The sequence below is a fragment of the Lupinus angustifolius genome, chromosome LG14, assembly GCF_001865875.1.
Source record: "Lupinus angustifolius cultivar Tanjil chromosome LG14, LupAngTanjil_v1.0, whole genome shotgun sequence".
NCBI lineage: Eukaryota > Viridiplantae > Streptophyta > Magnoliopsida > Fabales > Fabaceae > Lupinus > Lupinus angustifolius.
Window position 1 is genome coordinate 1451615 of NC_032022.1, and position 12490 is coordinate 1464104.

The window sequence follows — 12490 nt, forward strand, 5'->3', positions numbered from 1 at the left end:
CTGCCACAATGTTATTCATAGAATAGCATTGACACCTAACCTCATATTTCCACCTCTTCTTTGTCACCTACCATTACACTCTTCCAATGTAACTTCTTCATCAACAATAATCACTACTACTGCTTTTACTCCTTCTTAAGCCACTTTCTTTTCTTCCTCTCTCTCTTTCTTTGGTTCATTTCATTTCATAAGTTCAATTATTCTGATTATTCCAAAAGGGTCTCTTCTATGGTTCAGTTACAACCATTGATGTCTCCTAAGGAACCTCTTGAGCTTCAAGAGTTGTATAGGAAGCGACGTGAAGTGGCTAGGTTTCAGATGCTTGAAAGAGAGATAAGTTTTCTTCAGGTGTGTTTCACCTTATATACTCATTTTTCTTCTCAAATTTTGATTCTTTCATATACCGTTTTTCTTGTTAATTCAAAGTGGAATAGAGAAACTCAACTTTGAATGTTATATAACTTACGATTTTCTCGAAAAATGTTATTTGAATAACTGATTCAGACAACTTCTCACGACATCATGCAATTTATAAGCAAAGTATACTAGATATGACGAGAACTGAGAAATTATAAGAATCAATGGTTGTGATAACTTTGAATATCAAATAGAGTAATGCAGATGCTATTCATTAGCGAGATATATATGTTGGGAGCCTGAGATTCAAGAGTGATAGGATTTTGTGAAGAGTATGAGTAACATATTAAACTTAATGTGATATTAATCAATAAGGTTCTTCAATCGATAAACCTAATCTTTTGGGTTAGTTTGCATAAATCATAAGTTCCCTTACATTAGGAATTGAGTTATGGAAATGCCCATTTATGAAAATGTATATCGTCGAATATTTATAGTTGAGTGAAGCTGCCAAAAGGTAATTAGCGATAGAGTAAAAATTACGGTAGATGTCAACATTAAAGGATAAAAATATTAGGAATCTCCAATTCCTAATAAATTCCAACTCATTTACAATGGCATAAATCTAAACTATTCTTCAATTCTATAAGATTTTTATTTTATTTTTTGTACTATGAAATAGTTGTTTATGGCAAAGGTACCATAGTCTCATTGCTACATAAGGTTTCTCATTTTTAATATTACAATTATTAGTTTTTTTATAATGAACCAATATGTGATTTGTAGTATGGTAGATTTGGAATACTGTATCTAGGGTAATAAGATAATTTCTAAATATATTATAGATTCAAGAATATTGTTACAGTTTCATGACAATGTACATGATTACAAAATAGTGAAGAAAAAAAAATATATACATTAAGATTATATGAGTTTTATACATTATTATTGTATTATCCATCATTCATATTTAATCGTTATCAACTTTTCAAAAAAAAAAATATAATAATATATTAATTATGTATATATTTTTACACCAGCAATATATAGTTATTACGTATTCAATAATAAATGCAAGAAAGAATAATTTAAATAAGCCTTATTGTCATTTCAAGAATCTTTGTAACGGTGCCCGTGGCTCTGCTTTTAAATTGTGAGGTGGTGAATATTAATATATAGTTTATGTAAACTTAGTGATGTTAGTAAAAATGCGAAAATCAAGACCAACATGTTACATGGCAGCATCAAGGTGTCGAAAAAGATCATATGTCTCATAATTTTCATGTCTCCCTGTCTCAGACGAATGAAACTTTACAAATATTATTAAAATATTAATTTCTGTTTTTATAATTTTTCTTTTTAAATGAATCAAACTTTATAATTAACCTAGTACACCAAGTAAAACATAAATGAGGACATGTAATCCCATCTCACATGCTAGTACCAAACTTTCCAATTTGAATTCAAGTTTGTGTCAGATACAACATATGCTTTTCTTTGAAAATTATCTGTTTTTACATTAAATTATTAAAAAAAAAAGCGTACAAAACACTCGTTTATTGAGATGTGATTTAGAGATAGCAGATATATATAATTTTATCCCAAAAGTAAAAAAAGACGGTGAATATGATTCAATTTAGTTTATGAAATAAAGTATGTGCTCATACTAACAGATAAATTATTTCTCATAACAATTAAAATCATGACATATACATGTGATAGGAATAAATAACTTATCTATTAGTTTGAGAAAATATTTCATTTCTTTAGTTTATTCAGAGAAGTTTCAACCTAGTCAAAACACACCTTTTACTTGGCTTTTTTTGTGTTAAACCAAATTAAAATTTACAATTTTTTTTGCATATGGCAGGAAGAATTAAAATCTTCTGAAGGCCTTCAAAAAGCTTCAATATGCTGCCAAGAGTATGTCTATTTGTGAAATCCATCATATGCCACTTAAATAAAATATTTTAATTATTATTTACTAGATCCACATTATATATATGTTGATTTAATGCAATAATTTTACAGGATTACTAATTTTGTGATGACAAACTCAGATCCTTTGTTACCTATGTAAGAAATGTCATTTATATAATCTTAGTTAGTTTATAAGATATCATAATTCTTATACATTCCTCTCTTATGCAGGAACAATAAGACCAACATGTCAAATAGCTTATGGAAGTGGCTATGGTACCAAATTTTTTTTTTTCAATATACCATATTATTAACTATTTCCTAAGTATTGATTCAATTAATGTGACTTCAAATTGAATGTCCATGATTTATCTATAACAAATACATAAAAGGGTAGTCCAATGCACGAGATTGTCACTTAATGGGGTATATATGAGGAGGGTAGATATATGCGCTCTTACCCTCATAAATGGATAGTTTGTTTTATAAATTATTTCACCAAGAAAAAAAGTTATTCATAAATTTTTACCATAGCATCAACTACTAACTTGGGTAATAACTGAAGTAATTTAAGTGAGAATAGTTCTCCTATAAAAACTGTTAGAACGATAAATAAATCTGAGTTTTATAACCATACATGAATGGTTAGGATTAAAAATTAGTTATTGGCCAAATAATTACCTAAAAAGTCATGTGCATGTATCTTTTAATTTTGATCCTTCAAATAAAATCCAACGATCCATATTAACTGTTCTCATTTCTTACGACAACAATTGTTTTCACTTGAGTCACTTCCGGTAGATAACTATCTTGAATAACATGATTGATTTCTGTGTGCAGTTGGATACCATGTTTTAACATGTCTTGTATTTGCTGTTGCTACTATGATGGATGCTTCCCAAGTTGCAATTGTGACTTTCTATCTATGAAGTGTTCATCATCCAAGTGGAGTTGTTGTAATTTTTGGTGTCCTTTTATTCACAAATGCTCTTGCTTTTGTTTAAGTTGTCAAAAGATTTGTCCAAATAGTTGTTGTTCAAAGTGTTGTCGGAGTTTTTGATGTTTATTTTACTAATATCGAAGAGAGTATTGTTATATGTATATCGAACGACGACATAATTATGTGACACTTTCTAGGTTTATAACACAAATGTTGTAATACTTTTGTGCTATAAACCTAAAATACCATGAAAGAATTTTTGCATTTTATAATAGATAATACAATTTTTGGAAATGTTTTTAGTAAATTTTGCACCATTTGGATGCTATATGCAAAGAAAAAGGGACAAGAATTTGTAGAAAATGATTTTAGTAAAATGTTGAAGGGTATAGATTGTGGAATGTGTCACATCAATTATTAATTTCAATTAATGGAGGATTTAAATGTTATTCAGCTATAGCTAGAGATTAAGGAAATGTCATATCTCCCCTTTTTGTCTTAGCTATGAAAAAACTCACAAGACTATTAGGTAGAAAATAAGGCATGGTAATTTCATAAAATTTGGTAGAAAATAATGCAATATGAGTTGTGTGTTTGAGGTAAGAATTGATGGTGTAATATTTTTTATTTATTTTGTACTACTAAGGTATTTTTTCATCTCATGAGTAAGAAATTAATTTCTTTAGAGTACGTAACTATTCTCAACAAGTATTGCTCTCATAACTCTAAACATTAACCTTTTAGTCATTCTAAGATCTAATGACATCTTACATGATAGAGTCCACACAGTGAGCTAATAATAGGAAAAAATGATAAACCGAAATATTCATTCACAGCCTTGATACATCGACTGAAACAAGGTTAAATACATGAGTTAGAGAAATAAAGAGTTCAACTACTTAAATGGCTCCCAGTTTGAAATAAAAGATAGTTGAACTAATTAATTTTCCACCACTAATTTGAATGGAACTTGGTGTATTTTTTTTGTTTCTCACAGGTATCCTCGCACTGGAGGTAATCCTGTCCGAGCCGTGAACATCCACAGGTACGTGGGGCTAACTCTCCCAACGGGCATTTTTCCATCCATAAGACTCGAACCCGAGTTCTTGCTTAAGGGGAATCAAACATGTACCACTTAAACCAACGTCCGTTGGTAATGGAACTTGGTGTATATTCAATCATATCATCACTATATATTTCACAACCTTTGTCAACTCAAAGTATAATATGTGGGTTGGGATTGGTGTTCATTCCATAAGGTGAATTTTTCATCTATATCTCATTCTTCCATTTATTCTTAAACTGAACAAACATTACTCAAAACATTCCTTCAGTATTCTTAAATCATAATTTCATTTCACATATCATTAAAATATTAAATGTAATATTTATCTGATAAAGTTATATTTATAAAGTTCCTTAGATTTATCAGCACTATTACTGAAAACACCATACTCATACATCTACTAGAAAAGTCTTAGTTCATCTATAATTTTGCTTGATTCACAAGATTATTGATCAATCATAACAACAAAGGACATATAATCACAAAGGGTGGCTAAAGATTTTTCATTTCGAAAGTATTCTACAAGGCAAGATAAGCACACATAAATGTGTGAAGTGTACTCAACCTTCCGATGCCTAAACGAGAATAGTTCAGTGCACGAGGCTCCTGCGTAGTGGTTTCCAATGTCTAACCTTCCCGAAAATAAGGGAAGAGAAGAACGATGCTAATATTGTATAATAGATTCAACAAGGTCCTGCAGAGGGGTCAGCTCTGCATTGTCGATCAAACGGAATTCCTGCAAACACAAGATAGCATCTCAGAAAGTAAATTCAAAAGGAAATAAAATGATGATAGTCGAGTAGCCGAAAAATCTCTATTCAACTCCTATATCATCACACTACTTTTTTGTGAGACCTGGCTAATGATATATAAATTTGTAGTTATTCACGTGTATTGGATAATTAACGGTTGCTTAACGAGTACATTGGTGGTTAACGGTTAGCTCATTAACCATTCAAAATTCATGATTAATCACGAATTTACGCATCATTAATCGGGTGCAAAAAAGGGTGTAAAAATTTATACAGTTGAATTGAGATAAAAGTGAGGGAGCAATGCTAAAGGCAGAGATACTCTTACCCCAAAAACCACAGGAAACCGAAAACAGAACCAAAAGAGAAAGAAACAAATCCATCGATGAACTCGGCATCTTTATAACCACTTACCCAAGTAAATAAAACAAAATGTTTGAAGCAAGTATTCAGATGAGCTTCTTCCTTCAAACTCACTATCTTCTGAAAATGTGAGTGATAGATGTGAGCATATACACGGAATAATCTCTTGAAAATTGTCTTGACAACGTCTCGGAAAGTAGCTGGAAAGGGCGCCCCTGCAGCGATGCGGCAATCAATCAAAACAGTGTAATGATGCATATAATAGGAAAACAACAATCCAGAAAATTCAGCCTGCTAGCTTTACTGATATATTAAATAACATACCTAACTTTTGAGGAAAAATTGTTTCGTCGTCTAGATATGATTCAATCCAATCCATCAAATACTCAACATATTTCGGAGCAGCTACCTCTATTGGTTTCTTGATGGTAACACCATCAGCCCATCTGTACTCGTACCTGTAGAGTTTATTGCGTTACATAATTGTTACAGCGTAGGACAAACGCCTAACTGGACATTAAAAAACAAATGAAAACTGCGTAAAAAAAGGTGGAACATGATAGTATAACATGAAGGGGATTGGTATGCACTACGTACTCTCTCGTTCGCGATACTCCGTGGAAAAAAATTCTCAATTTTACAGTTGAAATTTGATTATGGTTATAATCATCGGCTTGGAAAATATATTTAGCTTCTAACTATACACACTGCCCTCCGTCCACCGCGTGTTACTAAGAGTTAAATTTCGGGTATAACCCGTTCCACCAACAATCACAAAAAGTGCAGAATTTTGCCCATTCCTCCAGATACTATTAAGGTTTAGTAATTTTCAGACATGGTGTACTCTAAGCACAATGAAGAGCAACAAATAATGACACCACCTGTAACTCTAGTATGGGAATATCTGTTTCACGTCAACCCTCGTCGAATCGGTTGAAACTATCAACAGAAACTAAACTTAGCAACTACAATAAGAATACGACATCTAATACTACTTATTATTGTAAGAATATCATAAGAAGTTAATCTAATACCACATAGTTACTACGAAACTAAAATAAGAGTAGGTTGAAGGATCAAAATTACCTTGGTCCTGCAGTCATTGTTGGACAGTTGCCTGCTGTGCAGAATTCCGTAAGTGTACCGAACAGAATATTCACTTGATTAAAGAAGTCCACAGCTGCACCGCGAAAAATGACAACAAGCAAAGTTTTTATTTGAATTTCGTAGTGAAATATCATTTATGAATGGCAAAGAAATTATACACTGAGCTATTTGTTACAACAACCAAGTCCTTTTTTCACTAGGTGGGGTCGGCTATACACTGAGCTATTTGTAAATATGGAAATTTTCACGCAACATCAAATAATTACAAAGAAGAGTTTACGAAGAAAAATCTCGATATATTGAAGATTCTTACTGTTTACAGCTAGCCATTCATTAATATCTTCACCAGGAGGTAGTTTAACAGCTTCCCTCAAGTTTCCACTACCCAATGTAGCATCTATGTGATTTTTAAGTTGAGCACCCTGCATTTTATTAACAAAATGCATAAATCAAGGTTCAACCGATCAATAATGAAAAATTACACAAAAATTCAGTAACCACGAGTAAAAAGACCAACCTTACTTCCAGGACTGCTCTTTTTCGGACGAAATGTTTTTTGGTTTCTACACGGATCAAAAAGTCAGTTATGCTTGGTTAGTCATAACAAAAATGAAACAAAGCCTACCATTCTATGAGTTCCCCGAAACAGGACAAAGAACCAATAACTTCGAGAATAATCAAATCAAACTATTCATTTGCTTAAGAAAAATGTATCAAATGATATCTGCATTGCTTCAAGTTTTATTAACAGTAGTTGAAATGATCACTGTTGAAGGCAGACTTACATGCTTATGAATGTTAACAAGTGTAGTTTCCATGTCGAATATCACGAATTTTTCGAGTAGTCATGACCAAAATGTACTGAAAGTGTCAATAGTATATATAAAGTTTCACAGCATCGTTTGACGTTTCCGAGCTTCCCATACAATAGAGAAGCAGCGAAAACTCAACAAATCAATCCTTGTAAAACCAAGTCCAGTATAAGAGTGTGACCAACTAAGAAGCAAGAATCACACAAGCATATGTGACATATCATAAAACTACCCACAGTCCCACACAACAGTATCTTTCAGATCCTCGAAATTACATCCTCGACACAGCTGAACCGAATAATAACATACACCCAATTTAAAAACATTAACATCATTCAGATTTCTACTAGAATTGCTACCACAATCTCCTAACTAGTTCTCATTAGCAGCTTCAAAAAGAGACAAATTCACATTACTTTAACACAAAGTAATCATCAAACTGAAGCATACAGATTTCACAGCCATGTTATCAACACAGGCACTCATGATCAGAAATCCTCATAGGTACAAAGGAGTTAACAAAACTCTCTAAGATCAAACAAAAGAAAAAAACTTTAGGACCCTTTTGTATGCATGTTTGGTTAAACTTTTACTAACACAATTTATCAATTTCAGCTTCCAGGACAAGCTGATTTTTTCAACCTCTCACAAAAACAATTTAGCTGAAATTACTTTTGGAGAATCACATTTTTATAAATAAAAAATCAAAATCCCATCTCATTTTCAAAAGGGTAAACAAAATTATATAAATCAAAGAGAGAGAAACAGAATATAAATAAAAGTTTTGAAATTTGAAGGTATACCTGCTTACAAGACCAAAGAGACTCATGGTGCCTTAATCTAAACTCCAAAGGGTCTTGTATAAAAAAATCAGAGAAGCCAAAAATGAATGAATGCCCAAAATTTATATATATATATATATGTGTATATATATGTATATATGTGTATATATAGAGAGAGAGAATCTTAGACATAGTATTTGACAGTCTGTCATATGTAACATTGATAGAGTTCATTTGGCAACTTGCTTCATCATGCTTACCTGTCTCTCTCATCTTCTTTATTCTTCCATTTCTATTTCTCCAATCAATTTTCTTTCTTATCATTCTTCATTGTTTTTCCTTTTTTAGCTATATTTTATTAATTTTCTTTTATATATATATATATATATATATATATATTATGTTGTTGGATATATGCTATTGTTGACTCATCTAATAGATTAAGGTTTAGTTGGAAAGTACCTTTATATATATTTATTTTTTCATCTCTCAGTATTATTGAACAACTATTAATATATTAAACGTTGTTTCAAATTATGTTATGTATCAATTAAAATATATTATGTCAATTAAAAAAATTAAATATTAATTAATTTTTCTATTTTTACTTTATTATTATTAATGTGAGATTTGATTTAGTGTGGAACAATATATTTTTATTCTAATATATTAGTAAGATATATCACATTTATGGGCAGGTATGATACTTCTAATTCATGATTGGATTTAATATATATACACTGACAGTGTAGTGTTTTTACACTGTCAGTCAATTATCTATCATTTATATGTTAAATATTATTGACTCTCATACAAATGTAATACAAATCAACGGTAGATGATGTGTCGATAGTGTAAAAAATTTTACACTTACAATATATAGATTTTAAACTTCTAGCTTGTACTTCTAATTACTACATTTTATAAGAGATAGCTTGAGTTTAATAATATATAGCATTTGTTTCTCTTATTCATTCTAATATTAGTTTATGTGATGAATATTTCAAAAGCATTCCAACAATTAAAAATTTAATTTATGAATTTATGATAAAAACATATTTATGAGAATATTAAAATAGTTTTTTTTGTATTATCAACAATATCTTCACCTATATTAAAAAAGTTTATGAATTTATTAACATATTTATGAGAATATTAACCTATTTCAGAGAATATTAACATATTTATGAGAATATATAATTTATGAATTTATTCTTCCATTTCTATTTCCTCCAACCAATTTTCTTTCTTATCATCCTTAATTGTTTTCCTTTTTTGGTATAATATCTTATTTTTTAGGCATATATTCTTAAAGAAAGAAAAATGTATAGTTTAAGAGTTTTATATATTATTATTATATTATCATATATTATTTATATTTAATTATATTGACTATTTAAAGTAATCTAAATGAATGTTGAATGATGAAGTAACTATATATAAATCTCAACACTAATAGTAAATAAATATTACACTTTATTCTTAATTTTCTTTTATATATATATATATAATATGTTGTTGAACTTATCTAATAGATTAAGAAATGTTATTATTGGTTAAAAATATAAAATTTATATATATTTAATTCCTACTTTATTTTTTTAATGGTAAGCATTTTTGGATGGTTGTTTCTATCCACCTTATAATGTAATATCTTAATGTTAGTGCAATATGAATGACACTTATGGAAGATAAAAAATTGTTAATTGTTCGACCAATTGCACTCATGGAGTATTAAGTAACTATCAATATATTAGTAAGATATATCACATCCATGCATCCATGTGGTACTTTTAATCGATATTTCTAGTTGATACTTCTAATTGCATTAAGTTATAACAAAGAATTTGAGTTTAATACATAGTAGTCATTTTTCTTATTCATTCCAATATTAGGTAATGTAATATTTCATACAAAAAAGTATTTTTCAAGCATCTCAAAAGTTAACAATTTAATTTATGAATTTTTGATAAAAACATTTTTCTATTAAAATAGTTTCTCTAATTCATTCAATTTTAAGTAGGGTATTATTGATCCGCCTCTTTTTCCAATGATTCAAAGTCAAGACTTTACTTTTACTATATCTAAACGTGTCACACCAACGTGTTAATTGAGTTGAAGATAATATTATTCCGAACAAGATATAATATAGACTAAATTATTGCTAATTATTAAATACTTCATACATATCATATGCCTCCTTAACAAATATGTTACTGCCTGATGCAAGAAAATTTCAATTGGGTCTAGTATATATAAGAGCCTTATAAAAATTCATAGATCAAATTAATGGATTAACATTTACCATTTAAGTGGTACTAGATTGGAGCACATCATGTGTCCTATAAAGTGCCATTTCATGTATCTTTAGTGTGATTGATTGAAAAAATATATTTAAATTAAAAGTTTAATAATTAAATATTTTTCTGATCAATCATACCAAATGATATATGAAGTAATATACATTATAACACAAAAGATGTGATCTTATCCTAGATTCATCAATGGAAAAGGTATGCTTAAATTAAATGATTAAGTTATGAAAAGTATGGTAGATATTGATTATATTTGTTGGATACACAAAACAACACTATATGTTGCCTTATATAAATTCTCATCCTTATGATTTATGAAGTATGAGTGAAAAGCACTATGTGTTAGTGCAAACCTTTATTTATTAATTGTTTGGTATAAGAGATTTTTCATTTTATATAATGAAAAACTTTATTTATAAGGATATTTTGAACTTTTGAAACCTAACAAAATGCAAAAATTGAAATTGTAGGACATGGCAGGCTTTATAGAGGTTAAGATAAAGTCTCAAATCGGATGAGAATATGGTCCATACATTATTTATAAAGCTTAGACAAACTTTATTCTATAAGTTACGTTTTAAGGTTGAGTTAGGTCTAACCATTCTAATATCGTATTAGAACATTATCTCAGTAGACCACCCGAAAAACATTAGGTTCGAATTCCCGATAGCTAAAACATGACAACAGAAATAGTACAACAAATTCAGAACAATGGTACAATGCCAAGTGAATAAGAAAAGGAAGAAATTAAAACCCTAGCTTACATGCATGCTAAAAGTAAACAATGAAAACCACGTGTGAATATATAAATATAACAAATAAGAAACCACTGTTGATAACTCTCATTTTTTTCATGGAAAAAGTTCCCTTTTGTTTAATTAACCTGAGCCTCCAAGAACACCCTTAAGCTTCTTCACCACAGCAGCATCAAGAAAAGTAGTTGCTGTTATCAATGGAGTAGGAAAATCACTTTTGAACAAAGCAAAATCCAATATTTGAAGACCAGGATTTGCACTACTGAAACTCACAAAAGCCAAAGCCTTAGAACCACCACCATTGACTTGAAAGTGCAACAAGCCTTGAGGGAATACCATAATGTCTCCACTTTTGAGAGTTTTAAGGTAGACAGTGTTATCAGATGCAACAAATCCAGCAGAGATTGTTCCTTGCACTACAACAAGTATTTCTGATGCACCAGGATGTGTATGAAGTGGTATAACTCCACCAACTGATAAATCTAAACGTGCAATGGAAATTCCAAGGCCATTAACACCAGGGAATTGTGCATCAAATGCAGGAGAAACTGCAGCATTGATAATATTTGAGGTGTTACCAGAAACACTGAGGCCATGGTAAACAAAATCATCTACTGTAACAGTTTTAGGCTTCTTGCATGAGTATCCTGCAGGACCATTTGGAACTGTGTAATCTGCTACACAGAAATCTACTACTGAAGCATGTGTGAAGGAGAGAAGAGATAAGATGAAGAAGTTGATAAGAATTATCTTCATTTTGTTGTAGAGAGGTGTGTGTATTTGGTAAGGGTTTTGGTGCATTTTATATACAAGTTAGAGGGAGAATATTTTCTTTAACCATTACCATTTTGTTGCTACAATATGGTTAAAAAATGGGTAGATTTTGGTTAAGGGAAAGGACAAAATTTTGAGCAAGGAATGGCTCATGTGAATGTGGATCAAAATTTTCTTGGATAATGACAAGAGTCCACTTTTTATTTGAATTTAGAGAAGCTTGAAAATTGTATTTTACACAGTAGAATATTCCATTATACACAGAATTTGAAGAAATGGATGCTGTTTCTTATGCATATATATTATTTGTTCAAGTCCCCTCTGGTGCTTAATTTTCAAGCATGTTTGATGGAATTACCTTTGGCTGAAAATTTCTTTTTTCATTAATGGATAAAAGTTTTGTAGCCACATATTTGAAGATTAGTGTCATTTCTGTGTAAAACATTTTTGTGCATGAATATATCTATAACTTATATAAACATCGAGGAAGGTGGAGTCTGATATTCATTAAGGTAAAATTTATTGCATAAATTATTTAAAGAACTTG

At 30.0% G+C, this 12490-nt stretch overlaps 3 protein-coding genes across 3 annotated transcripts; 1 reads left to right on the plus strand and 2 right to left on the minus strand.

The window, feature by feature from the left end:
* Window positions 137-3397, plus strand: LOC109326095 (guanine nucleotide-binding protein subunit gamma 3-like). Its single transcript, XM_019558755.1, has 5 exons — window positions 137-348; window positions 2228-2280; window positions 2389-2433; window positions 2509-2553; window positions 3118-3397. Exons 1-5 carry the CDS (start codon window positions 229-231, stop codon window positions 3335-3337), a joined length of 483 nt encoding a protein of 160 aa, XP_019414300.1. The 5' UTR covers window positions 137-228; the 3' UTR covers window positions 3338-3397.
* On the minus strand, window positions 4682-8236 carry LOC109326094 (MOB kinase activator-like 1A). Its single transcript, XM_019558754.1, has 7 exons — window positions 8121-8236; window positions 7023-7068; window positions 6819-6927; window positions 6485-6578; window positions 5723-5856; window positions 5450-5613; window positions 4682-5019 (listed from the first exon to the last, which is right to left on the minus strand). The coding sequence occupies exons 1-7, from the start codon at window positions 8144-8146 to the stop codon at window positions 4948-4950; spliced, it is 645 nt and encodes a 214-aa protein (XP_019414299.1). The 5' UTR covers window positions 8147-8236; the 3' UTR covers window positions 4682-4947.
* Window positions 11288-11963, minus strand: LOC109326093 (auxin-binding protein ABP19a-like). Its single transcript, XM_019558753.1, has one exon. The coding sequence runs from the start codon at window positions 11923-11925 to the stop codon at window positions 11293-11295; it is 633 nt and encodes a 210-aa protein (XP_019414298.1). The 5' UTR covers window positions 11926-11963; the 3' UTR covers window positions 11288-11292.

What these genes read in the sequence shown, in the direction of transcription:
- LOC109326095 (XM_019558755.1), top strand. Translation starts at nt 229, where the DNA reads ATGGTTCAGTTACAACCATTGATGTCTCCTAAGGAACCTCTTGAGCTT. An exon ending in GAGAGATAAGTTTTCTTCAG is followed by an intron (nt 349 to 2,227) that starts GTGTGTTTCACC and finishes TGCATATGGCAG; the next exon opens with GAAGAATTAAAATCTTCTGA. An exon ending in AGCTTATGGAAGTGGCTATG is followed by an intron (nt 2,554 to 3,117) that starts GTACCAAATTTT and finishes TTCTGTGTGCAG; the next exon opens with TTGGATACCATGTTTTAACA.
- LOC109326094 (XM_019558754.1), bottom strand. Translation starts at nt 8,146, where the DNA reads ATGAGTCTCTTTGGTCTTGTAAGCAG. An exon ending in TGAATGGCTAGCTGTAAACA is followed by an intron (nt 6,579 to 6,818) that starts GTAAGAATCTTC and finishes TTCGCGGTGCAG; the next exon opens with CTGTGGACTTCTTTAATCAA. An exon ending in ATTTTGTTTTATTTACTTGG is followed by an intron (nt 5,020 to 5,449) that starts GTAAGTGGTTAT and finishes TTGTGTTTGCAG; the next exon opens with GAATTCCGTTTGATCGACAA.
- LOC109326093 (XM_019558753.1), bottom strand. Translation starts at nt 11,925, where the DNA reads ATGAAGATAATTCTTATCAACTTCTTCATCTTATCTCTTCTCTCCTTC.